Genomic DNA, 24760 nt, shown 5'->3' with positions numbered 1-24760 from the left:
AAAATTAATTTTTATTGGAGTATAGTTGCTTTGCAATGTTGTACTCCTTCTATTTTCTTTCTCAGCTGATGACCTCTTATTTTATTGAGAAAACAGACCCCACCAATGGGAACTTCCTCATCTTCCTACCACCAAGGCAACAAAACTACCCATACCTACAGACATCTTCTCTCCCTTCTGATGGAGAAAGTGTCCCATCCCTCTTATCAATAGACAATCTTTCCTCTTTTTTTCTAATCTCATCTCCTGTCTTCTCAAGGACCAAAAGAACTAAGCCACGATTTGTCTCTCCACTCCGCTCTTGAATATTTTCTGTTGCTTTGATTACTAGCTTTGAGGTTTATTGCACTTGCTTCTCCATTTCCTGGTTGGAAGCTACTGGTGAAATTTTTTTAAACTTATTTTTAAAAATGCATTTATTAGGTACTAGGGGAGGAAACTGTGGGAGGCAATTTCAAATCTTTACCCAAATGCCTCCCTCCCATTCAGTCTTCAATCTATAATCTAGCATTTGTCCCAGCCACTCCTTAACTGCTCTTGTCAAGCTCATCACCATGTTGTCAATCTAAAGCACTTCTCTGTGCTCATTTTTCTTCTTCATGTCTCAGCAACATTCAGCATAGCTGACCACTTTCTCTTTTGAAATCTTCTCTGGGCTTCTGCAACCTACTATTTCCTGGTTTTCTCCTACCTTGCTGGCCTCTCTTTCTCAGTTTTCTTAACTGGCTCCTCTTCATGCTCTTCCAAACCCCTGCCTGAGTGAGCTAGTTGATTCCGGTGGAATTAAATATTATTTTTATGCTGATGAATCCCAAATTTATATCTCTAGGACAGATCTCTTGAACTCCAGACTCATATTTCTGATTCTATTCTTGGTTGTCTCACAGACATTCAAACTCAACATTCTGAGTTCTCCCATTTTCCAAAACAATACTACCATCCAACCACTTACTCAAGCCAGAAGCTTGGGAATTATCCAATTCATTAGAAAGTGCTGCTGATGCTTTCCGAAGCTGATCCGTCTATTCCACATCTACCACCTAAATACAGGCCACCAACATTTCTAAGGCAATAGCCTTCTAACATGTCCCTTTATCTCTATTTTGCCCTGCTTCAAATCATTCTCCATCCAGCATCAAAAATAATCTTAATATATAAACCCCCGCTTAAAAGTTGTCAGTGGCTTTCCACTGCACCTGGAATAAAATCCAAACCCCAAGGCCCTGTGCCATCTCTCCCCTCCCCATCTCTCCAAACTTTCACCTGGGCTATCCTCCAGTCATACTGATCTTCTTTCTGTCTCTTAACTCACCAGGGTCTTTCCAATCTCAAAGTACAAGCTGCTCCCTCTCCCTCAGGCCTTTCTTCACATGACTAATCCTCTCCTGCCTTTGCCTTCAGCTTATATGTCACTTCCTCAGAGAGCCATTCCTTTACACCACTTTCCAAAAAGGGGGTTCTCCTCTGTTACTTTATCTGGGTTTACTTGTTTTTTTGTCTATCCTCTCCACTAAAACACAAGCTGCACGAAGGCCAGTACCTTATGTCTTGATCACCATTATATCTTTAGTGCCAGATACAGTGCCTGGCTCACAGTACATGCCTAATGAATATTTGCTGAGTTCATTGATTTATGATGCCATTGTCTATGCAAATTTTTTTTTTTTCGGTACGCGGGCCTCTCACTGTTGTGGCCTCTCCCGTTGCGGAGCACAGGCTCCAGATGCTCAGGCTCAGCAGCCATGGCTCACGGGCCCAGCTGCTCCATGGCATGTGGGATCCTCCCAGACCGGGGCACGAACCCGCGTCCCCTGCATCGGCAGGTGGACTCTCAACCACTGCGCCACCAGGGAAGCCCATATGCAAATTTTAATAGCATTATAAAGTTCATAATAAATATTTTTTTTCTGGATAATTTCTGAAAATAAATTCCTCTCCCACCCAAATTTAGTTTTTTAAAAATATGTCACCTCACCTAAACTGAATCTCTCAAAAGCTTCCTGTCTGTCCTGAGTGGTTACTGGCTGACCTTCCAAACTTTCCAGTGAACGGAGGTGAAAAATGGTGAACTGGAGGTAATGAGGAAGGGTCACAACTGGATTTTCAGCTAGGATCACAGAAGTCAAATCTTGAAGGGGTTTCAATTTGCTTACATCTTGGAGCTGAAATGATAGGTAACATTATAATTGGTATAATTGAATTTAAAAATCATAAACATTAAGGTGTTAAAAAAATAAAAATAAATAAATAAAATAAAAATCATAAACATACCTAAGTGAAGTAATAAATCAAGGAAATTGCTATTAACATGGCAAGGAACCTATTCATGAAACCTATTATCCAAAAGTAGTGATTTGAAGGGCAGAAAAGAAAGGAGTATTTGAGAATCTAAAATGTATCAAGGGCAGTATTAGGCATTTTCCATATACCATTTTATCTGTGACTCCTCACAAAAACCTATGATATAAGAACCATCTTAATTTTCTAGATGATGAAACTGAGGTTCAAAGAATTTAGGTGACTTGCTCAAAGCTCAGAGGTTATATGTGAATGAAATAGGATTTGAATTCAAGACTGTGAAACTCTAATCCTATTATCTTTTCAGTATGCTGATTGAACAAATCAAAAATATAAATGGCTATAAAAAAGGAGTTTGGTAAATCTTCAGGTAACAGTTATACTTGATAGTTAAAAGAAATAAGGATATGTAGAGACACTCACGGTTCTGAAGTAAGATTTTTACATTTACCCAAAGAGGGATTTTAAAAGGTTGAGAAACACTACTACCAATAGCTAGTATAAATAAATCTCTCCCAAGTGGATGGGCACTCTTACTGAAGCCAATGTCAAATATGAATTGGGATGAGAAGGTCTTACAAAATTAGAAATAATAATAAATATTTATTAAATGATTTTCCTGTTAACAGTCCTATCTAGGGATCAACTACTTTTGGAACATGTGTGGCAAATTTTAAATAGATTCATGGCTACCTCCTCCCATCACCCCATAAGCTCCAAGAGCTCCAAGGTGATGCTATGTAACATGGCGTGGGGCTTGGGCTGTGAGGCTCTTGGGCTGTCACAGTGAAATGGTAGAGTCACCTTACCAGATCTTTATAATGAGAAAGCATAAACATTGCACAGCATTAAACAAATGTTATTTATTATTATTGGCTTCTACTGATGAAAGTTTAAAATACTAAATAACTCTAATGCTGTATTCCTTATAGTTTTTAAAGTATTTTCACATCTATCATTTCATCTGAGCCCCATACCACTTCTGAAAGACGGCAGGGCAGGGACTGTTTTCTCTAATTTAAACAGTGAGTTTTAGAGAGATGAAAGATTCTCCAAAGGTCACAGAAGCAAAGTCTAGACCCATATTGGAAGTCACATCTTTTATTTTCTATTCTAAGACTTAAGTTCTTTAAATTATAGCAGGATTGTACCAATTTTAATACAGATTTAAGTAAATTAATGTTTTTACTTTTCAATGCTTATTGAATATCTAACTGTATAAATATCACAAGGAAATCATAAAATATACTCCAGAGAAAAATACACATCATTATTAGCTTATGTGAACCACGAAAACAAAGTTGCCTTACTATAAAAAGCTAGTGATTAACACTTCTTGTAACACCTAACACTATAATCAAGATTAATTCAGATTAATTCACAAGTTTGAAAAAAAAGAACTCTGCTCTAGGCATTCAGTGACATGGATTCGGGCACAAGTTGAATGACTTTGGGTAAGAGAGTTACCCTCTCTGAGACTTTACTTGAAAATGGGATAAGACAATGGTACCTAACTCACAGAATTATAAAAATAATCCCTGCACTGTCTCCTTAACAAGAGTATTTTGAGGCTCAAATGAAATGAAAGATGGGAAAATGCTAAGAGGTCAACTTTTAGCTACCATGGAACCATGCAAAACCAGGACTGCCTATATTTAATTACCATAGAGAATACTAGGTTATGTCTGAATTTGATGTTTTGTCAAAGAACCAAAGACATTAGAAGAAGTCCCATTTTAAAAAAAACTTAGATTTTAATTTTTTGCTTCAACAAATCCAAAATTTTTAAAAATATTCTTGCTACTTTGAATAACTTACCGATGATATCTTGTTGCCTTTCAGATTGAGGACTCGCAAACATTTTAACTTCTTCCCTAACCATACTGGAATATGTTCAATTTCATTTCCCGCAAGGTTTAGCTTTTGCAGATTATGCATATTTTCTATACCTTCAATTTTGCTGGAAACCAAAGGGTAAAATCAAACTTAGTAATAAGTACAATGATAGTGCCCCTCCATTGTATTCTAAAAATAAACAGGCTTGGTTTTATGTGGAGTTACTTTCCATAATTATAATTTATAAATGAGAATTTAAAAAGAGTGGCTAAAAACAAATTTACCAGAACAGCTCTGGTAAACTCTTCATTACTGTCTGTGCCCAGGAATCCTACCTATCTTACTATCAGACTTTAAGATCCCACAACACAGAAGAGTCTGTCTGTAGCATTCTCACTAACCACTGTGAAGACTACTAGTGGACAGCAAGGGGAGAGCTAGAAAGTTCAACAGCACACACTGTGCTATGTGCTATAGCCCTGCATAAGAACAAGATGTCCTTAACTATTACCTTAAATCATCACCAAAAGATTAGCTATGCCAGCAGGATATGGCTGCCACTTTGAGCTGGTGGACCCCCAGAATGATACTGTATTTATGAACAAAAATATTTTAATCAGAATATTTAAATTAATAAAACATTATCACCCATATTGATGAATTTTCATTGATGAAGTATTTTCCCAAGTTGATTCCAATTTAATTCCTTGGTCAATTCTCTATACTGGGCAAATATTTCCAAGCTTCCTTATTTTCAGTTTTATTTTGTTGAAATGATTTTCATCAGGATCAGTTTTTTTATACACACTTTACATTAAGGATTTGATTCATTAATCACTTTTTTTCCCATTTCATTTTTGCCATATTAGAGGTTCTGCTACTGTTAGTTGTTTTGTTCTCTGGCCATTATATATACCAAGTCTTATGTGGAGGGAAAATACATAGATATAAAGATTTTCAAGATTTGATAATTGTATCATTTTCCTTATAACAAGTTTTCTATGTGTATTTTTAGCAACTGTCAGTTTTATTATGTTTATTTCTCAGAGTAATATATATTATGAAGTGGAAACAAGATAGTGTGTATTTATTACAGCAATGAGCAAAGAACATTAGGATAAATACATAGGCTCAAAACAGGTTGAAATATCTTTAGGATCAAAATGACAGGGTTAAAACATTCTGCTTCATGCCACCTTTTTTAATGAAATAAGGCAGTTAATCAGACCACATCTGGGAAAACTTCCTGTCAAAAATGGAATTAAGATAAAATTTGGTACTCAAAAAATGTATCTCCTTCTTTGATAATGACAGACATTATTCTGTACTTTAGTAATGCCAAAATATGGCAGCTATCATATGTGAAGGGCTAGACTACAAATGAATAAGGATCAAAGTGCCTGATCTATCAAAGGATTCTTTCAGTAACACAGCAGCTTTAATCTACCTCTTTAACAAAGATGACGACCCTGCAGTGCCACCCAAAGAAGTATTTACTTACCAGATTTTGTTATATGATAAGTTGAGCTCACGTAATTTCAACAGCTTGTCTACCTTCTCAATCTTCCCTATTAGATTATGGCTGAGATTCAGTATTTCAAGTTTAACACATTTTTCCAAATTTTCGATATACTGATTGGAAACAAATGAATAAATACTTTATTTAACAGATGCCTCGACATAAGCACGACATATAAGCATGTGCTGATCAGTCACCGGAGACTAAGCCTTTACTGCTTCCCCGGAAAATCCCCTGGTGTGGCTCTCCTTGGCCAGGAGTGGCCACTCTCTCCAGGTCGCCAAACTCTCCTTGCCCCTCAGCGGACAACACTTGCTACGCACTAAGAAACTGAAGACTATCCAATGAGAATTTCCCCATCAACCCTTTTCTCCACCTCGTCTTTTCTATGCCTCTCCCTTTCTCCCCTCTTCAAAGTTCAACTAGGTACTTACACTCTTGCATAACCTTACCCATCTCTTCTCCTTGTGTTCCTGTATCTCCAATCTCTTTCTCTCTCCTGGATCTTCCCCTCAAGTTTAAAAACAGTCACTTTTCAACAGATATTCATTTCCCACTCACTACATGTCAGATGTGGCGCCGGGCAATGGCGGTATACCGGTGAACCAGACAATTTCCCTGCTGCAGAAGCCTATGTTCAACATGCTCAGTCTCCTCTATATAATACAAATCACCTCACTCCCAACTTGCTTCCTACCAAGCTTTCATTTTATCACTCTTATTTGCCACCATGTTCTCATAAAAGTTGTGAATATTTGCTCACTCTGAGGCCTTCCATTCACTATTATTCTATTGGCAAGGCAATATATCTTCCACCCTTACTATGTATTCAAAAAGTTCTCTCCAAGATCACCATTCATTCATCCATTGCAACAAATATTTATCAAATATGGATTGGTTATGTGTCAGGAGCTGTTCTAGGTACTGGAAATATGGAAAAACAGTGGTGAATAAGGAAAACAAGGTTCTTGATTTCATTCACAGGGAAAGCCAATAAACAAATAAAGAAACAAAATTTTTAGGCACTGAAGCATACTAACAAGAAAATAAAGGTAACGTGATGTGACAGAGTGCAAGGCACCAAGAGGGCAGATTTTGTCTGCTGTGTTCACTACTATAGTACTATTGCCTGGCACATGGTAGGTGCTAAATAAATATCTATTGAGTGAAAGAATGAGAGGGAGTGACTGAGGAGAAGGTGGCTAACTGCAATTGGGTTGGTAAGAGAAGGCTTCACAGAGAGAGGAAGTGCATGGAGTTGAGACCCTAATAATAAGCCAGCTGTGTGAACATCTGGGGACAGAGAATACCAGGCAGAGAAAAAAATGCAAAGACCCTAAAAGAATGAACCTGGTTGGTTTGAGAAATAGAAGGAAGGGCTTTTTAAACTGCCAAATCAAATAACTTCTTCCAAGTTTTCATCTTATTTGCTGATTCGGTGACATTTTATAGCATATCCTTTCTGCCTGACGTTCTCTCAACTTTGGCTCCCGTTCATCATACTCTTGGATCTTCTATTCCAACAGCCCCTTCGGACTTTTTCACTGGGTCTGTCTCTCCCACGTGCTCACTCTCTTTCTCTGATTCCCTCTCACTATTTCTCCTCTTAATCCTAGGCATTCTTCACACTAAGCTCTAAATTCCCAGAGATCAGAAACTAAGCTTATTGACTTCTGTATCTATTCCCACAGCCTAACATAATGCCTGGCATATAATAACCACACAGTAAAGATTTACTAACTTGATATTTCATTTTCACACCCTTTAAACTCCAGGATGTCTCCTTTTTTCCCTTTTAATTACACAAGACATAAATATATTCTAATAAAAATTTCAAACAAAACATAAAAAGCTCTCTTCATCAGGTCTGCAGGCCCCCATAAAAAATCTCACTGCTCAAAAGTAACCATTGTTAAGAGGCTGGTGTATATACATATACATATACATATGTATACATATAGGCCTTTCTATTCATTTACACCTATATATACATAGATAGAAAAACAGAATTTTAAAAAATATATTTCGAGACCTTGCTATACAAAATATTTTAGAATTTGTTTGTTGCATTTAAATATACTGGAACATTTTCCCACATTAATACATAGAGTTCTGGGGTTTTTTGGGTTTTGTTCTTGTCTTTTAAGAAACTTGATAGTATTTCATGGTATATTGCACCATAATTTTTTTAAGCAATCCCCTATTGACAGACATTTGGTTATTTCCAATTTTTCCATCTTAAATAATGCTTAATAAACATGACTATTCAGACAATTTTGGATACGTGTGCAAATATTAATAGATATCAAGGAGTAGAACTGCTGTGTTGGTGAGTATAAACTCAGTAAGTATAAACTCGATTGCTGGATCAAACAAATACATTTGAAATTTTGATAAATACTATCAAACTGTTTTCCTAAAATGCTGTACCAATCTATACATCCACTAAGACCATATGAGAATACCCATTTCTCACACCTTTCTGAACACTGAAATAATCTTTTTAATTATTGTCCATCAGACATACAAGATGGAAAATGGCATCAAACTATTGTTCTATTTCACATCTCTTTGACATGAATGAAATTGAACATATTTTCGTGTTAACATTAGCCATTTATAATATTTTTGTGAACAAACTGTTCACATCCTTTGCACATTTTCCATTTAGCTCTCTCTTTCTACTGAACTGTAGGTGCTCTATATATTATGTGGACACTGTTACATATGCTGGAAACACTATCTGCCAGCTTGTTGTTTTGCTTTAACTTTTTAAAAGATATCGTTCATTAAACACAACTTTTTAAGTTTTTTAAGTAAGCTAAATCTGTCAATATTTTTCTTTGTGGTATTAGGGTTGGTGTTTGCTTAGAAAGGCCTTCCCAACTCTAAGATTTAAAAATATATTCTCCTATAAAAAAAAAAAAAAAATTCTCCTATATTCTTTCCTAATAATTTTATAGCACTTTTGTTGGTTGATTTTTGTTTCATTTTCATTAAGATTTTCAATCTTCTGGAATTAATTTTTGTGACTAATGTAGTAGGCATCTAAGTTTATATTATTTCCAATTAAAAAATTAAGTTGTCTATTACAATGTGCTCATGTTGTATAGTTTATGAATAAAGTAGTAAACAGTCTAGAGCAGGGATCCGCAAACTTCTGTAAAAGGCCAAATAGTAAATATTTTTGGCTTTGTGAGACAGTCTCTTTGACAACCACTCACCTCTGCCATTGTAGTGCAAAAACAGCCACAGACAATATATAAACAAATGAGTGTAGCTCTGCTCCAATAAAACTTTATTAACAAAAATAGGCAGTAGGCCCAATGTGGCCTACAGGCTGTAGTTTGCTGACTCATTCTAGAGAGAATCAATAATGTGTAGAATAATAGGAGCTTATGAATTTGAAGATGTCACACTTCTGATGGAGAACTTTCACTAGAAACAATAAAAGATCTGCAACAAATTCGGTGACATTAGGGTGCTGTAAATCTAATATACTCTTTTAAAAAAATTTTAAAGCACATAAAAATTAAAAACAATGTCTGTATTCAGAAATGTTGGTAACCTACCCTAAATTTCTTGCCACCATCTTTAGAAAGTGAAAGGTTCAGAGATTTTACCAAGGCCAAATTGTCCTGTTTAGTAAGTTTTTTAACCAGGGCCTCGGTAATATATCGAACTCCTTCATGTGAATCAGCTTCTGAAATTACACAAACAGATCATTATCAGTAGAGGAAGACATGAATACTTTGAAAAACAAATCGTCTTGATGTTATATAACAAAAAAAAATTTTAAAGCCATGCAAATGTAAAAACAGCTGGCTAGTTCTATTTGCAATGTTTTAATAATAATATTTTACTTTATATAGCATTTCATAATAATGACAATAACAGTTATACTCTATAAATATTAATTGTGTGCAAGCTTTGTGCTAAATACTTTACATTTAAAAATTTAATCCGGGGACTTCCCTGGTGGCGCAGTGGTTAAGAATCTGCCTGCCAATGTAGGGAACACAGGTTCGAGCCCTGGTCTGGGAAGATCCCACATGCTGCAGAGCAACTAAGCCCGCGCGCCACTACTGAGCCTGCGCTCTAGAGCCCGCGCGCCACAGCTACTGAGCCCGCGTGCTGCAACTACTGAAGCCCGTGCGCCTAGAGCCCATGCTCTGCAACGAGAAGCCACCGCAATGAGAAGCCCGCGCACCGCAACGAAGAGTAGCCCCCGCTCCCCGCAACTAGAGAAAGCCTGCGCGCAGCAATGAAGACCCAACGCAGCCAAAAATAAAATTAATTAATTAAAAAAATGTAATTTGTACAACAAACTTTTGGGACAGAAATTACTGTTCCCCTTTATAAAAGAAATTATAATAATTTATTCAAGATCTTGCAGCTAGAAATGTGCAAATCTAGGACTTGAACCTAGGCAGATGAATCTAAAACTTATACTTTTAATTATATGCAGCACTGAGGTTTTTAGCAGTATTTTAATGTTAGCTATTTTTAAAAATATATATATTGGCATTATTTAGTTGTTTGTTTTTTAAAATTCTAATCTAAAGTTCAAAAACACTGGAATTCTTAAAAATCCTCTTGTGGTGCTCCAAGGACAATGGTGCTTCAAGGACAAAGAATGACCCTCCTTCAAAAAGTTTCAGCGTTATACCCCCTACCGACTCTTAATCACCTTCCCTACCATGTTGCCACGGTTACGAAATTCCTGAGCCCACCTGGGCAACGCCCACCTGGGCTACCGGGCCTGTCCCAAATAAGGAAAGGCATCTGCCCTTTCCCACTCCCACCCTATAGAAGGAAGGTATATGTGCCTCGACCGATCAGTAAATGAAATTTTCACCTCGGACCATTCCTTTGTTTTCTGGCTATAAAAGCTGATCAATAGCATATGTTTGGGCCCGACTCTCCCAGACTACTAGGAAGTCGGCCCGCTGTTCTGGCAGCAACCCTTCCCTCTAATAAATTCTATCTTCTTTACATTCTGCCTTGAGTTTGGAAATTCTTTTCCCACCCACGTTCAGACCACAACACCTCTTTTCCTATTTCTTTTTTATGGTAGGAAACTCAAATTTGTTCCTCTTTTAAATATAGAGGATCATAACACATTTTATAGAGATAAAGTACTAACTTAATGGATAGCACACCCTATCTTAAGACCTTCCTGGATATTGCAGTCACAGCTTGTTAAAGCCATGTTAGTATAGCACAGGGAACTCTACTCAGTACTCTGTAATGGCCTATATGGGAAAAGAATCTAAAAAAAAGTGGATATATGAATAACTGATTCATTTTGCTGTACACGTGAAACTAACACAACATTGTAAATCAACTATACTCCAATTTAAAAAAATATTTTAAAAAAAAGCTATGTTAAATTCTGCAAAACCATCCAAAAAAAGAGAAAATTGTCTCTTGGTTCTTTCTTTATGAATCAAAGATAATTAATCCTGGGTTCAGATCCAGGCTGTGGGCCAAAGTTTCCCTATGATTACTCATAATAAGTTAATATTGCATTTATTTTGGTTCAAAATAAAATAATTTTTAAAATTTGGGCCATTCTAGGAAAGAACATATTCTAAAATATTAATCAAATTAGAAATAACAGGGCTTCCCTGGTGGCGCATTGGTTGTGAGTCCGCCTGCCGATGCAGGGGACATGGGTTCGTGCCCCGGTCCGGGAGGATCCCACATGCCGTGGAGCGACTGGGCCCATGAGCCATGGCCGCTGAGCCTGCGTGTCCGGAGCCTGTGCTCCGCAACGGGAGAGGCCACAGCAGTGAGAGGCCCGCGTACCACACACACACAAAAAAATTAGAAATAACAATGTACCAACGGGCAGCAAGGGTACAGTCAACTCAAGGCTGATAATGTTTATTAATAAACACTGGTCAATATTCATGTCAACAGAGTTTGAGGACTGTGATTTCATGACTTAGCAAAGAAATCACATAGTTTTCTTTCACACTTAATCACATTATAGATTCCCAGACTAACAGAATGCTTTTAAGAAAAAATAAAAACCTTGGTGGAAGAGGGAAGAGATATGGGAACATATGTATATGTATAACTGATTCACTTTGTTATAAAGCAGAAACTAACATAATGTATATAAATGTCAAACCAGTATGTTGTACACCTGAAACCAATATTGTACTATACTTCAATTACAAAAAGAAAAATAGAAACTCTGCTATATACTAATTAAAAAAAAAACAAAAAAACCTTGGTGGAACATTTATATGTCCCTTATGTGGAAATCAGTCCATTCACAGATTGCTAATAAGCAAGATGCTAATAAGCAGACTGGAATAGCCCAGGGGTGGATAGCATTTTTATGCTGAATTAAGGCACTCCATTCTGAAGTGAACAGATATGCCCTCCCCCCAGCCAAGGATTATGGTAAATTTGGCATATGAGCTTTAAGGCACTCTCCCACCACAAGAAATAAAGCTTCCTCTTTCAGGAAACTCTCTTCTACCGCTTTTAGACATCTTCACCCTCACCCAGAAGCCTCCATCCCCCACTGTCCCTACACAATTTCTGTCAATAAAAAACAATGGTTCAAGTTAGTAGTTGGATATATGTTACATTTGGACCAAAAATGTAAGTTGAATATTTTCCATCTGTACTTAAGAGTATTTGGTGAAATTCTTAGATTAAAAGCAATACCTTGATGGTCTTGGTAGTCCAAAAGCATAGGGTTTTCACCTATAATCTCAACTTGCTCATACCACTGTCTTCCAGAATGAAAAGGTAGAGTCTCGGATCCACTTAAAGGTGAAAGTGACCTAGATCTCATATTGGACGTAACAGATGATGGACTAGGAGAGTGAGATGATGGTGGCATCTTTGCTTTGGAAATTTTTTGCTGAGGACCTTTCTTCATTGCAAGAATAAAGCCAGGTATCCATCAAAACCTGTAAGAGTTTCCAGTATATTTAACAAGGTTAATTTTTAGAGCTATCAAAACTATTTATTTCTAGAATTTTCAAGACTACAAAGTTATAAACTCAGAAGTTATAGATGCTAGAACCCAAACTACTCCAAGCTGATGGGAGCAGACACTATTTCAGACATTGCTGATTACTTTACCAGAGGGAAGAGACCTCTAGAGGGTCCTGTACTGACACATACTCCAGCCAGAAGACTTACCTGTCATTACGGTTCTCAATTTATTGGACCAAACTTGTCACAATGTCTCTTCTACCCATAAGGGGTCCTAGATTGAAGGAAGGTGGAAATATTTGGCAACCAGCAGTATTTCATACTGATGAGCAGTCTCTCCTTCCTGAAACAGTTTCTTCCTTTGGCTTCTGGGACACCATCCTCTCCTATCCTCCCGTCTCCCTGGCCACTCCTTGGCCTCCTTTGCTGGCCAAGGCTCTCCTATTCAATCTTTAAATGTCAGAGCTCCTCAAGTCTCTTCTGGTCTTTCTAATCTTAATTTAGACAATCTAATGAACACCCATGGTTCCCAACGCCACCTGTATACTAATATTTATATTTTCAATCCAACCTTTCTCCGAGTTCCAGACTCCTATTCCCAACTGCTACCTGACATCTCATTGGCATCCTGAATCAACATGTCCAAATTGAATTTATCATTTCTCTCATTCCTCCCTCATTTTCCTCCCATCCTGTTCCTCCTCCAGTGTTCCCTAACTATGAACAATGCTCTTGGGAATAAGACAGAAACCTGGGAGTCATTCTTTATGCTTCCCTTTCCCTTTTTCCCATAACCAAACAATCACCAAGTTTTGTCAATTCTACCTCCTAAATATCTCTCAGAATAGTCCATTCTTTCCATCTCCACTGTCGTCTACTCTAATCCACACCCTCATCAAACTACTAATAGCTTCTAACTGATCTGTCTACAAGCTCTCTTGCCTTCCTCCTCCATCACTACATTGCAGCCAGACTGATCTATTTTAAAAGTTAATCTGTCTGTAATAAATGAAATATTTACCATGACCTATGAAGTCCCCCATAATACAGCCTTGTCTCTAGCCTCACATCTGTCACTGGTTCCCTCAACTCTGTGGCTCCAGCCACACGGACCTCTACATCTAATTTCTTCTGCTATAAATGCTTGCCCTCAGTCTTGTCTTTTCTTTTTTTAAAACTCTTCAGAAATTCTCTCCATATAATCTGGATATTAACCCTAATCAGATATATGATTTGCAAAAATTTTCTCCCATTCTGTGGTTTCCTTTTTACTCTGTGATATTGTCTTTTGATGCTCATTTAAAACTTTTTAAGAAGTCCTATTTGTCTATGTTTTCTTTTGTTGCCTGTGCCTTTGGTGTCATATCCAAGAAATCACTGCCAAATCCAATGCCATGAAGCTGTTGCCCTATGCTTTCTTCTAAGACATTTATAATTTTAGCTCTTACATTTAGGTCTTTGATCCATTTTGAGTTAATTTTTGTATATGGTGTTAGGTAAAGGTCCAAATTCATTCTTTTGCATGTGGATATCCAGTTTTCCCAGCATGATTTTTGAAGACTTCCCTTTCCCCATTGAATGATCTTGGTACCCTTGTCAAAAATCATTTGACCAAATTCCTTTACTTTTTATGTAAGAAAATTAAGGCCCAGAATGGTAAATGACTTGGTCAGACACAATGCTAGCTGGCATCAGTTCTCCTCTCAAATTAATTTGTAAGTCAAATCACATAATTAATCTAGTAGAATATAAATTCCATGAAAGTAGGGATATTGTTCACTGATGTATTCCAGGCCTAGAACAGAGCCTAAAAGATAGTAGATAATTACTACTTATGGAATGAATTATTCATAAAGAACCTGGAACCAATAAAATACTATTTAGTACTTCAGCCATAGGATATCTTCATGAGTAGTATTAGTTCTCAATACCAAGAGCCCTAACTTACAAGTTAGGTTTATGCAAAAAAGATTTTCATGTTATACAATTGCTCTTATAAGTACATTGCATAAACTATAAATTTGACAAACTTTTAGACCAAAAAATCTTATAAGAAGCATAGGTCTTGAACAAGGCTGCATTAACAATGATTCTACTTTTGCTCAATATCCACAATCTCCCCTACTCTCACTACTTAAAATGTGAAGATAAAACACAAATTCTTTTTTAGAAAAGTAGTTTGCAATCCAAAGTTTTTGGATAGCTCCAATCTTAATGCCAGGGACTTCCCTGGTGGTCCAGTGGTTAAGACTCCGTGCTTCCACTGCAGGGGCCGCAGGTTTGATCTCTGATTGGGAAACTAAGATCTCACATGCTGTGTACAGCATGGCCAAAAAAAAAAAAAAAAAGAAAGAAATAGTAATAATAAATCGTAGCTTTAAAAAAAAAAATCTTATTTTAACTGTGCCGCGCAGCGTGGCAGCGTGTGGATCTTAGTTCCCCAACCAAGGATCGAACCCACGCCCACTGCATTGGAAGCGTGGAGTCTTAACCACTGGGCCACCACAAAAGTCTAAAAAAAAATCTTAATGCCATATAAATTGGTATTAGAAAGAGATATGATAGTGGTTTGATGTGTGAACATCTTCATGTATAATAAATACACCTTCACAGGTATGTACATGGGTATTATTATACAGGCTGGGATTTTAAAGAAACTTACTTTTTAAATGCTTAGAACACATACAATATATGTAAAGGAGAGCTGCCATTAATATATCGAATCAATTAACCAACATTTAACAGATGTTAATACCTTTCAATGACTAGTCATTCTAGGAATGCTGATCTTGCCCAAAACATTTCTGGAATTCCTCTTTGGGTCCTGCTTTCAGAATTAATTTATAAGTCTCACAAGAAAACTAGATCTATCACTTCAACTACATTTTGTTTTTATTTTCCCAGTTTGATTATTAACTTTACCATGTGCCAAATATTGTGATAAGCTCTTGTATGTATCATCACATTAGAAGGATTAAACACAACTCTATGAAATAGGTGTTATTATCTCCCATTTTAAAGATTAAGAGGTTAAATAATTTGTTCAAAGTCCCATAACTAATTGGTTAAGCCAAGACTTGAATCCTGATCTGATTCCAAAGCCCATGACTTCATTACCATGCCATACTGCTGACTGAGTTTTCTGGAGGCCAGATCATGTTTGAGTCACTTTGTAGGGCCTAGGATAGTGCCTTAGACAAAACAGATCATAAACAAGTGCCACTAAACAACCTTGATTAATGGACGACATACACTATAAAAACTATTCCTGAAGGAAAAACAGAAAATTTAATACAGTAATAGCATCACTGAACTCATGATCTAGCTTCTTAAGGTGACTAGTTTGAAGGTAACAAAAACCTACAAAATTTTTAAAAAGTGACTATTATTTCACAGGTATACAGTACAACATGGCCAACTACCTTGTTCCAATAGTCTAGGTCACTTTAAACTGCAAATCTGTCTTTACTTTCTCTTTCATTTTTTCATGTCATATCATCCACATGGGTCAGAAAATCTTTCCCCCAATTCACATAACTGCTATTTATGCCATAGCCACATGGTTTTGGGTCTTAATTTCAGAAGCGTGGTAAACAATTTTTGTCTCACCGTTCTGCCAAGGCAAAAAGTCTCTTAGTAATACTCCTCATTCTGTGTTAAGTTGCACTGGTGCTCTCTTTCTAAATAATAATATACTCAAGCTTGAGAAGAGCTAAGAGGCATGTGCTTTAATAGTATAATTTTATTCATTCCTGAATTAAATATAGTTTTCATAAAGGCAAGAGATTTAAAAGAGGAGAGGCACAGGGCCCAGTTCCCACTTGTATATGTCTTTCTCTATCCCATAGCATGACAGAAAATTATAAAATTAGAATGATAGTATGCTACATGTTACAGAGATATGGCTTATATATTTTTTTAGTTTCTTGGTTTAAAAAATGCACATCCTATATTTTTATGCAATGCAATTATTTTGTATCCTGCACCTTAGTCTTATCTCTAAATTCTTAAAATATTGAACCATGCTGAATTCCTCTCAGAACATCCTAATAACCAAGACTCTTTGGGCCTCACTAGAATATCATGCAGTCCTTTGTTACCTCACCTGATTAGAAAAACTCTGCCTTACTCATTTATAGAGTTAAAGAAATATATTAGAATGGATTCCAGAAATTGAAATCAACTCTTTCCTTTAATGAATTGTAACCTGAAAGATTAAATGATGGTTCCAAAGTCACAGTGCGTTGCCAGACCCCCCTCCCTTGGTTGCCATAGCTCCTGTAAAGCCTGGACGTAGGATCTCATAGAACAGCTAACTCAGTGAAATGAGGTTAGGGATTTACTGTGCTTGAGAAAGGCCGGCATTATTTCAGAGACTATCACCTGGGGGTAGTAACACCTTGAACCACAATTTAAAGAGACAGATATGGATGTTGTTTGACCTAGGCTGTAGTTTGCAATAATATAAACAAAGACTAAGCAATAGAAAAGAGAAGATAGAGCTGAGACATAGGGCTAGAGTGTGTGAAGGGCAGGATAAAGAGAAAGCAAAACAAGCAAAACAAGTCCAGAGCTGGAGACACATTTTGAAGGCCCAGAAGGTAGTCTGCTGAGTAAGGAAAGCTGTTGGATGATGTGATCATCAGAATCATATGACCGGGCATCCTGTCATTCTCAGACTCAGATACTTGCCTTGATCTAACAAGCCCCTCCGTCACAGCTTAGTAGAGACCACACCTCCACCTCTATCCAGCCTTTCCTAACATTCCTAACTTTCCACCTTCTTCTCTGATCTTCTCCAATGAGGCAGACCTCAATAATCCTCAAACCTTCCTTCTCTCTTTCCAGCCACTCCAATATGCAAATATCCATCCCCATTTCTTGACCTCCATATCTTCTCCACTGCATCCCTTAGCCCTTTAATCACATCTCAGTACTTTCCCTACAATTCGACTTCATCCCATACCCTCACCCATTTAAACACTATTACTCTCTAACTAGTCCTTTCAAATATCCTGACTCCTATTCCTCTCCAATGGCAATTCTCCATCCTGTGCTCGTCAACCTCTGCCTCCCGTCTTTCATCCTATCCTGATTGCCAAGTTCTCCCACAAATTCTGTTCCAATTCCCTAATACTGTATTAGTCTCCTCCATTTCTCTATAGTTCTTTCCAGTACCCTGACTCAACACTTCTATATCCATCTTGATTTCCCAAACTGCTCATCACAGCAAATATTCTAACATCCTAATCCATTCCAATACTCTGACTTCTAATTAACCCCTCTTCAAACAAAATAATCAAACCTCCACCCATTCCTCTTCATCTCAACCCAACTGCCTATCTACTTGCCCTTCCCTTCCAACACCCTGACATCTGTGTCCTTTTGCATCCTATTAACATCCTGAACTCTCCTCTCACATCTCTCTCCATTCTACTCAGGTACCCAAAAAACCAAGCTCCCCATCCCTTTCCAGTATTTTATTTATTCAGTCATCCAATTTTATTCGGCAACTTTTATGCACCAAGAACTGTGTTAGGCTCTAAGAATACAGGGCTGAGAAGGCAGGGTTTCTACACTCTACACTCTACACAAAGAAAACATTTGCTCGGGAAGGTTAAGGACCACGCCCAAATCGCAGAGCCGGTAACACAGGTGGCCGAATCAAGACGTGAAGCCAAGTTTTGACTTCAAAATGCACCTGTCCCTTAACGGTTATACAGCAAAGTATTTGCTTTTCCCCTCCTTCAAATATTTCTTCCCAATATCCTAACTCTCATTATTCTCCATGTACTGTATTCCGCCCGATCCCAGGACGCCCGTCAGGATACCCAAACCATCCTGTACCCGTCATTCCCCGCATACACCTGGCACACCTCCTCCCTCCTCCGCTCGGTGGCGGGACCCCATCTTCCTCCACGCCGCACCCCACCCCTGACCTCCTCATTTCCCATCCAAACCTCCCTCCATCCTCCTCCTCCCCACGCCCGTTCCGGGCCCTCCCCTCCTTCCCATCCAATCCCAATTCCCCGGCACACGCCCCCGCCCCGAATCCATCCCACGCTCGGTTCAGGCCTTCCCGCCTTCGCGCCTCACCCCACCGCTCTGTCTGGATGCCGGCGAACGGCCTCCACCAGGGCCACTCACCACGGAGGAGCCGGGCCGAGCGAGCTCGCGGGCCGACGCCGGGCGGGGAGACGCTGGTCGCTCCCTTCAGGCGCTCAGCGGTGCGGCGGCCATTTTGTTGTGTTGTGCCGGTTGCCGAGGGGCAGTGCGTGCGGCGTGGGCGGGGCCTGCTGCGGTCGAGCCCCTCCCCGGAGCATGGGGGCGGGGCCGGGCTTCCCGCCGCTTAGGACGCCAGGGCCGCGGGCGCGCAAAGGCGCGCGGGAGGCGGCGGGAGGGGAGGTTCCCTGTAGCAGCTGGCTAGAGGCCTAGCGCTTTTCTCTGAGGGGAAGCGGCCGACTCACGACCGGGCTTCGACTCGCTCCGTGGGGGCTGGGCCTGAGGACGACCTAAGGGACAAATGTGGCGCTGTCGCCAAGCTCCTGCACTTCCAGTGCCGGCCGTCTGGGTTTGAGCTAGTGTGCCTCGCCCCACGCTCCTTCTCGAGGCCCATTTCTGAGGCGAGTTCTCTGCTTCAGGGGCCAGACGTGGATAAACCGCTGAGGGAACGCAGCTTGGGCTGCAGCTGCACCCGAGGTTAAGGGAGTGAGAGCAGCCTGGGAGTCCTGGCAGAGACTAGTGCTCTGGTTGTGAGAGGGAAGCCAAAGCCAGAAGCGGTTGGAGAAACTTCGGTTGGGGCTTGCCTGGAAGGGCTGCATTTCACCACGTATATTCAACAGATAGTTTAAGAGAATTTAGAACATACTGTGCTGTCTGCCAGGGAAATACAGTGAATTCTTTTTAAAAACGTTGTCGCCGAGGACACCATTCCTCCACTCCAGCCTCCCATTTCCAAGTTGGTACCCTGGACAGTGTCACCATCAGAGGTTGCACCATCTCCAGAAATCGCCAATGCAGGCACCACCTCTCCCTTACCGTAGTTCTCCAATCTTAACAGCGTGCTTGCTCGGAAGACCCCCGTCCTAGCACAATTCACTTCATTGTGACCTCCAATCCCTTGTTCTTACCGTTTTCTCACAGTTCATGGCCCATCTGTGTAACACTACTTTAGGAATTTCCTTTGTGCCTCAGTTTCCTCATCTGTGAAATGGGATAATCCTACCTACTTCCCACAGTTATCCTGATAGTTATAAATGTTAATGTATGTGAAAGAACTTAGAACAGTCCTAAGTTCTCTCACATGCCCTATAATATGTTCTCAATATGTTTTAGTTATTTTAGCATTAGGCAAAGGTTTCCCAGAAGAAGTGACACCTCATCCTAAGTCCTGGAAGAAGCAAATAACTTAGTTCAAGGAGTATGGGAGTGGGGAAGAATTTGCTTGGCAAAGGGAACAACTTCTGAAAACCCCAGGAGGAGGGGAAAAAAGAGCTTGGCAATGAGCTGGACGTTAAGCAGATCAGGATACAGCCAAAAATCTGGAGTGTAGAAGCTAAAGCAGGAAGAGGGACCTTATGAACCATATTAGGCGCTTGTAATTTTTCCTGAAGGCAGAGACGGATTCAGGAATAGGAAGTTCAGGTGGCTACCAACAGGGGGCGCCATTCACGCTCACGTTTATGTGAATGATGCTCCCCCCTCCCCCACTATTTATGCAACACGGAAGGAGGCCCTTGGAGTTGTAGAAAAGTCAAAAGTCATTAAAAGCTCCACGTTTTAAATTGAAAGGAAGATGTATCCTTTTTTAAAAAAAACCTAAGTTCAGATGATATGTATTAGTTTGGAATGTGTACATTGCTGAATTTCAGTTCTATTATTTTTTGTCTTTTTGTTTTGACACTCGTTTCTTTTTCTCTTTTCCAACAGAGAATTGGATTTATGGTGTCACCTCACTGCTATGTCCCTCAAAGTCTGTAATGATATTTAGGTGGAATCCATTATCAAATCATGGTATGCTGGTGTAGTTCATTATCAATCTGATAAGTAGCTGGTAAAAATATACACAAAATCCAGAGGATGGTGCAAAACACTTATTTTTCCCTTGGGTAGTCTCTCACTCCCTATCCAGTTAACCTTGGGTGGGTACTTGCCAGTTCCTTCTTGGCCAGTTCTCCTTCAACCAGACCCTCTGCTGGTGTCTAGCATGATGAAGGCCTTGGATAGACCTCAGGCCTTAGAGCAGTCAGAGGTGAAACCTTTCTCTAGCTAATTTGAATATTAACTGCCTCTCTTAGCATGCTAAAAGAACCTCTCTCCCCAAAGCAGGAGTGAGAATAGGAAAGGAGTGAGGGCAACTCTTTGATTCCACACTAATTTGTATTTATCTGATAATATGAAGTTGTTACTCTTCTGAGTTGCATTTACAATACAAATACTAACCATAGCAGAGTGACTCAGCTATCCCTCAGTTCTTTTCTCCAAATGATAGAAAGCTATTCTGTTTGTTGTCACTTGCCTCATGTTTCACAATCCAGTTTAATAATTTTGCAGATTTGCTTCAGAGGAGAATCAGACTAAGGTTGTCAGGCAGCTTCCTGACAGGAGATATATCTTATTTTTCATATAGCACCCAGTAGAAATCCTTCAACCTGCAGTTTCATAATCATATCATTTAATATTAATGGAATTTCCTCTTATTTAATTTATCAGAATAACTTGGAAAATAACAAGATTGTACAAAGCTAGAATTTAGCAATCAGAGACAGGGCCAGTAAGACCTTGAGTAATTCATGAACTAAAAAGCTAAGATCACATGAATCCCCAGGAATAATAGCCAGTGTCACAAACCAAAGGACTGATAATCCATATAAAACTTTCCCAGATTCTTTTCAACAGATTTATGGACTGTAAGAACTAGAGAGAATCTCTGGTTCTGTTATATCACCTAGCTAAACTCCTTCAATTTACAGTTTGCATTATTTTTCAGTCCTAAAAGATAAAGTTATTTTCTTCTATAGAAATGGTCAGGCTCTAGTGTTTAGTCATTGGTTGGGGGCTTCTTGGAAAGAGTGTGGCCTCAGCTTGAAAGCTAAGGTAGGGCTTGAAGGCATTAACAGCTGGAGGCTGTCAGCTAATATCCCCCTTGCAACTGATGGCAAGTTCTTTAATCAAGGGAAATCGGAGCAGTCCATCTGCATGGTTGTCACACTGCTTTGACCACCAAAGACACCATACTGTTGCTGAAGTGCACGGAGGTATGTGCTGAGGGTGTAAGTGCCTGATGGCCAGGGCACTTTTGTTGTACTGAGGGAGGAGTCTCCTAAACCAGGAAGTCCTGGCCCTCGTTTTTTTTTCTCCTTTTCCAGTTTTATGAGATATAATTGACTCTTGTCATTGTCAATGCTGATCACCACTGTAACCAATCAAAACCATGCTACTGAAGTCTTGTCTCCCAATACCTCATGGAGATTTGAGCATTTTTAAGCCAGGCTGTTGTTAGGGTTTCCTGGGACTCAAGCATGAGTCTATTGAAGCTGAGTCCAAGGAAAGTCAGAATGGCAGACAATGAACTATTATCAGAATCATCTTCCCAGCTCCATGTAGCTCAATTCAGGAGCCTGAATTCCTCTTAACTCTCTCTTATAATGATTTCTGAAGACCTCCCTAGTAATTAGACCTTTGGTGGCTTTCACTTAGGGTGACACTTATGTTCCATCTGGTGCCTTGAAAGGGTAAACAGAGAGACCAAACTGAATCTTAGGAGATGATCCCTTAGTATTCCTCTATAATCCTTTCCACTTGTAGAATATTGGAAATAATGCCTCTTCTTTCATTTGTGATTTTAGCAATTTGAGTCTTCTCTCTTTTCATAAAGAGCTTAACTAAAGCTTTGTTAATTTTGTTGATCTTTTCAAAGAACCAACTTTTGGTTAGGTTGATTTTCTCTGTTGTTTTTCTACTCTTTATTTCATTAATTTCCATTCTAATCCTTATTATTTATTTCCTTCGGCTTGCTTTGTACTTTGTTCTCACTGTCTTAAAGTGGAGATTAGGTTGTTGATTTGAGAGCTTTCTTCTTTTTTAATACAGGCATTTATAGCAAAAGATTTTCTGTTAAGTGCTGCTCTTGCTGTATCCCATATGTTTTGGTATGTTGTGTTTTCATTGTCATTCATCTAAATGTATTTTCTGATTTCCCTGTGATTTCTTCTTTGACCCATTGGATATTTAGGAATGTGTGGTTTAATTTCCACAGATCTGGAAATTCCCCAAATTTCTTTTTGTCATTAATGTTTAATTTTGCTCCATTGTGATCAGAGAAATATGTGATTTCAATCCTTTTAAACTAACTGAGGCTTGTTTTATAGCCTAGCATATGATCTATCCTAGAGAATGTTTCATGTGCACTTGAGAAAAATGTGTATTCTGCTCTTGTTGGGTAGAATGTTCTACAGATGTGTACTAGGTCTAGTTGATTTATGGTGTTGTTCTAGTCTTCTATTTCCTTGTTGATCTTCCGCATAGTTCTATCCATAATTGAAACTATTATTGTTGAATTTTCTGTTTCTCCCTTCAACTGTCTGTTTTTGCTTCACATATTTTAGGGCTCTGGTGGTAGGTATATGTATGTTTATAATTGTTATATCTTCCTGATGGGTTGACCCATCTATTATTGTAAAAATCCCTCTTTATCTCTAGTAACATCTTTAATTTCAAAGTCTGTTTTGTCTAACATAGTATAGCCACTCCAGTTTTCTTGTAGTTGCTGTTTGCATGATATATCTTTTCCCATCCTTTTACTTTCAACCTGTTTTTATCTTTGAACCAAAAGTGTATATCCTGTAGGTAGCATGTGGGACAATTCCATTAGTCCCAACAAAATGATGAAATCTAGCTTTGCAGTTATGAGACTCCTGCTTAACAAACACTATCAAAATCTAATGCTTTTATGGTAGATCATTTTTTACAGTTGCTGTTGTGAATGAATGTTTGACATCTCAGACTTTCAACAGTTTCTGCTTGCATTTTGCCTTAGAGAACAATTTTCTTAATTCTTTGCATAGCATGTACTACCTGTCTATTCTTTTCATGGAATGAAGAATACTAGTATGTCATAAATAGATGGTAACATCCTCAGGGTCAGAGAAGCAAGGTCAAAATGTCCTTGATTTCCCTTCTAGACTCCTTAGCATGGCATTCAAGGCCATATATAATCTGGCCCTCAACCTCCCTTTCAACAACATCTTCCTTGGTCCACCTGATGATGTATTCATTTATTCATTCATTTAGCAAAAATTTGTTAACTGCCTGAGTGCCTTTTAGGTGATAAGTTCTGTGTGTATCCCCATTGTATATGTTAGACCCAGTACCCATCCTCATGGAACTGTAGTCAAGAGGGGAAAACAGACAAGTGAAGAGGCAATTAAACACCCCATCATCCCAACCACCAGCAATCCTGACTATGACTAGAGACTTGTAGTTCAGGATGGGTCTGTGCATACAATTGAATGCAGACTTGAGGAAACTAGGACAACAATAGTTTTATAGTTTCCTTGCCCATGTCTGGTCATTGATGGGTCTTTTTTTTTTTTTTTGCCGTACGCAGGCCTCTCACTGCTGTGGCCTCTCCCGTTGCGGAGCACAGGCTCCGGATGCTCAGGCTCAGCAGCCATGGCTCACGGGCCCAGCCGCTCCACGGCATGTGGGAACTTCCCAGACCAGGGCACGAACCCGTGTCCCCTGCATCGGCAGGCGGACTCTCAACCACTGCGCCACCAGGGAAGCCCTGATGGGTCATTTTTAATCCCAGAGTTCCTGGGAATACTTTAGCATTTGGGAGTATGCCTTGGGATTTCAGATCTGCTCCAAAGTGGATCAGTATAGGCCTCATGGGCACAATTCAAACCAGACTCATTCCAGGGAAACCTCAGAACCATTTCCATATCTGAGACATTCTACAGAGAGTCCAGGATGATAGTCCCCTCTCATGCTCCTTAAATTTAGAATGGCTTCCTAGAAGCAGAGCCTGAGACTGGGAGACTCTCTCATGCAAATGGTTTATTGTGAGATTTTTCTTAAGAGAATTTTATAAGCAGTGAGGGAAGCAGGACAGTACAGGAGAGAAGATAAGCAAAGATGTGG

At 39.1% G+C, this 24760-nt stretch overlaps 1 protein-coding gene across 4 annotated transcripts in view; it reads right to left on the bottom strand.

Moving 5' to 3' along the window:
• CNTRL (centriolin) overlaps positions 1-18876 on the bottom strand; it is an 87414-nt gene extending 68538 nt beyond the window's left edge. For 2 of the 4 annotated variants that reach the window (XM_029202661.1, XM_029202664.1), the window contains exons 1-6: positions 18764-18862; positions 12341-12588; positions 9226-9356; positions 5636-5766; positions 4117-4258; positions 1976-2162 (exon numbers count right to left, since the gene is read on the bottom strand). In XM_029202661.1, the coding sequence (XP_029058494.1) occupies positions 1976-2162; positions 4117-4258; positions 5636-5766; positions 9226-9356; positions 12341-12557 (808 nt within the window). In that variant the 5' untranslated portion in view covers positions 12558-12588; positions 18764-18862. Of the gene's footprint in view, positions 1-1975; positions 2163-4116; positions 4259-5635; positions 5767-9225; positions 9357-12340; positions 12589-16038; positions 16198-18763 lie in introns of those variants that run through there. The other 2 variants (XM_029202663.1, XM_029202662.1) reach the window with 2 other exon arrangements.
• Between the last annotated feature and the right edge of the window lie 5884 nt (positions 18877-24760).

The sequence above is a fragment of the Monodon monoceros genome, unplaced genomic scaffold (genome assembly GCF_005190385.1).
Source record: "Monodon monoceros isolate NGI ecotype Baffin Bay Population unplaced genomic scaffold, NGI_Narwhal_1 Super_Scaffold_5, whole genome shotgun sequence".
Lineage (NCBI taxonomy): Eukaryota > Metazoa > Chordata > Mammalia > Artiodactyla > Monodontidae > Monodon > Monodon monoceros.
Note: the sequence above shows the minus strand (reverse complement) of the source record. Positions and strands in the feature narration are given on the sequence as shown.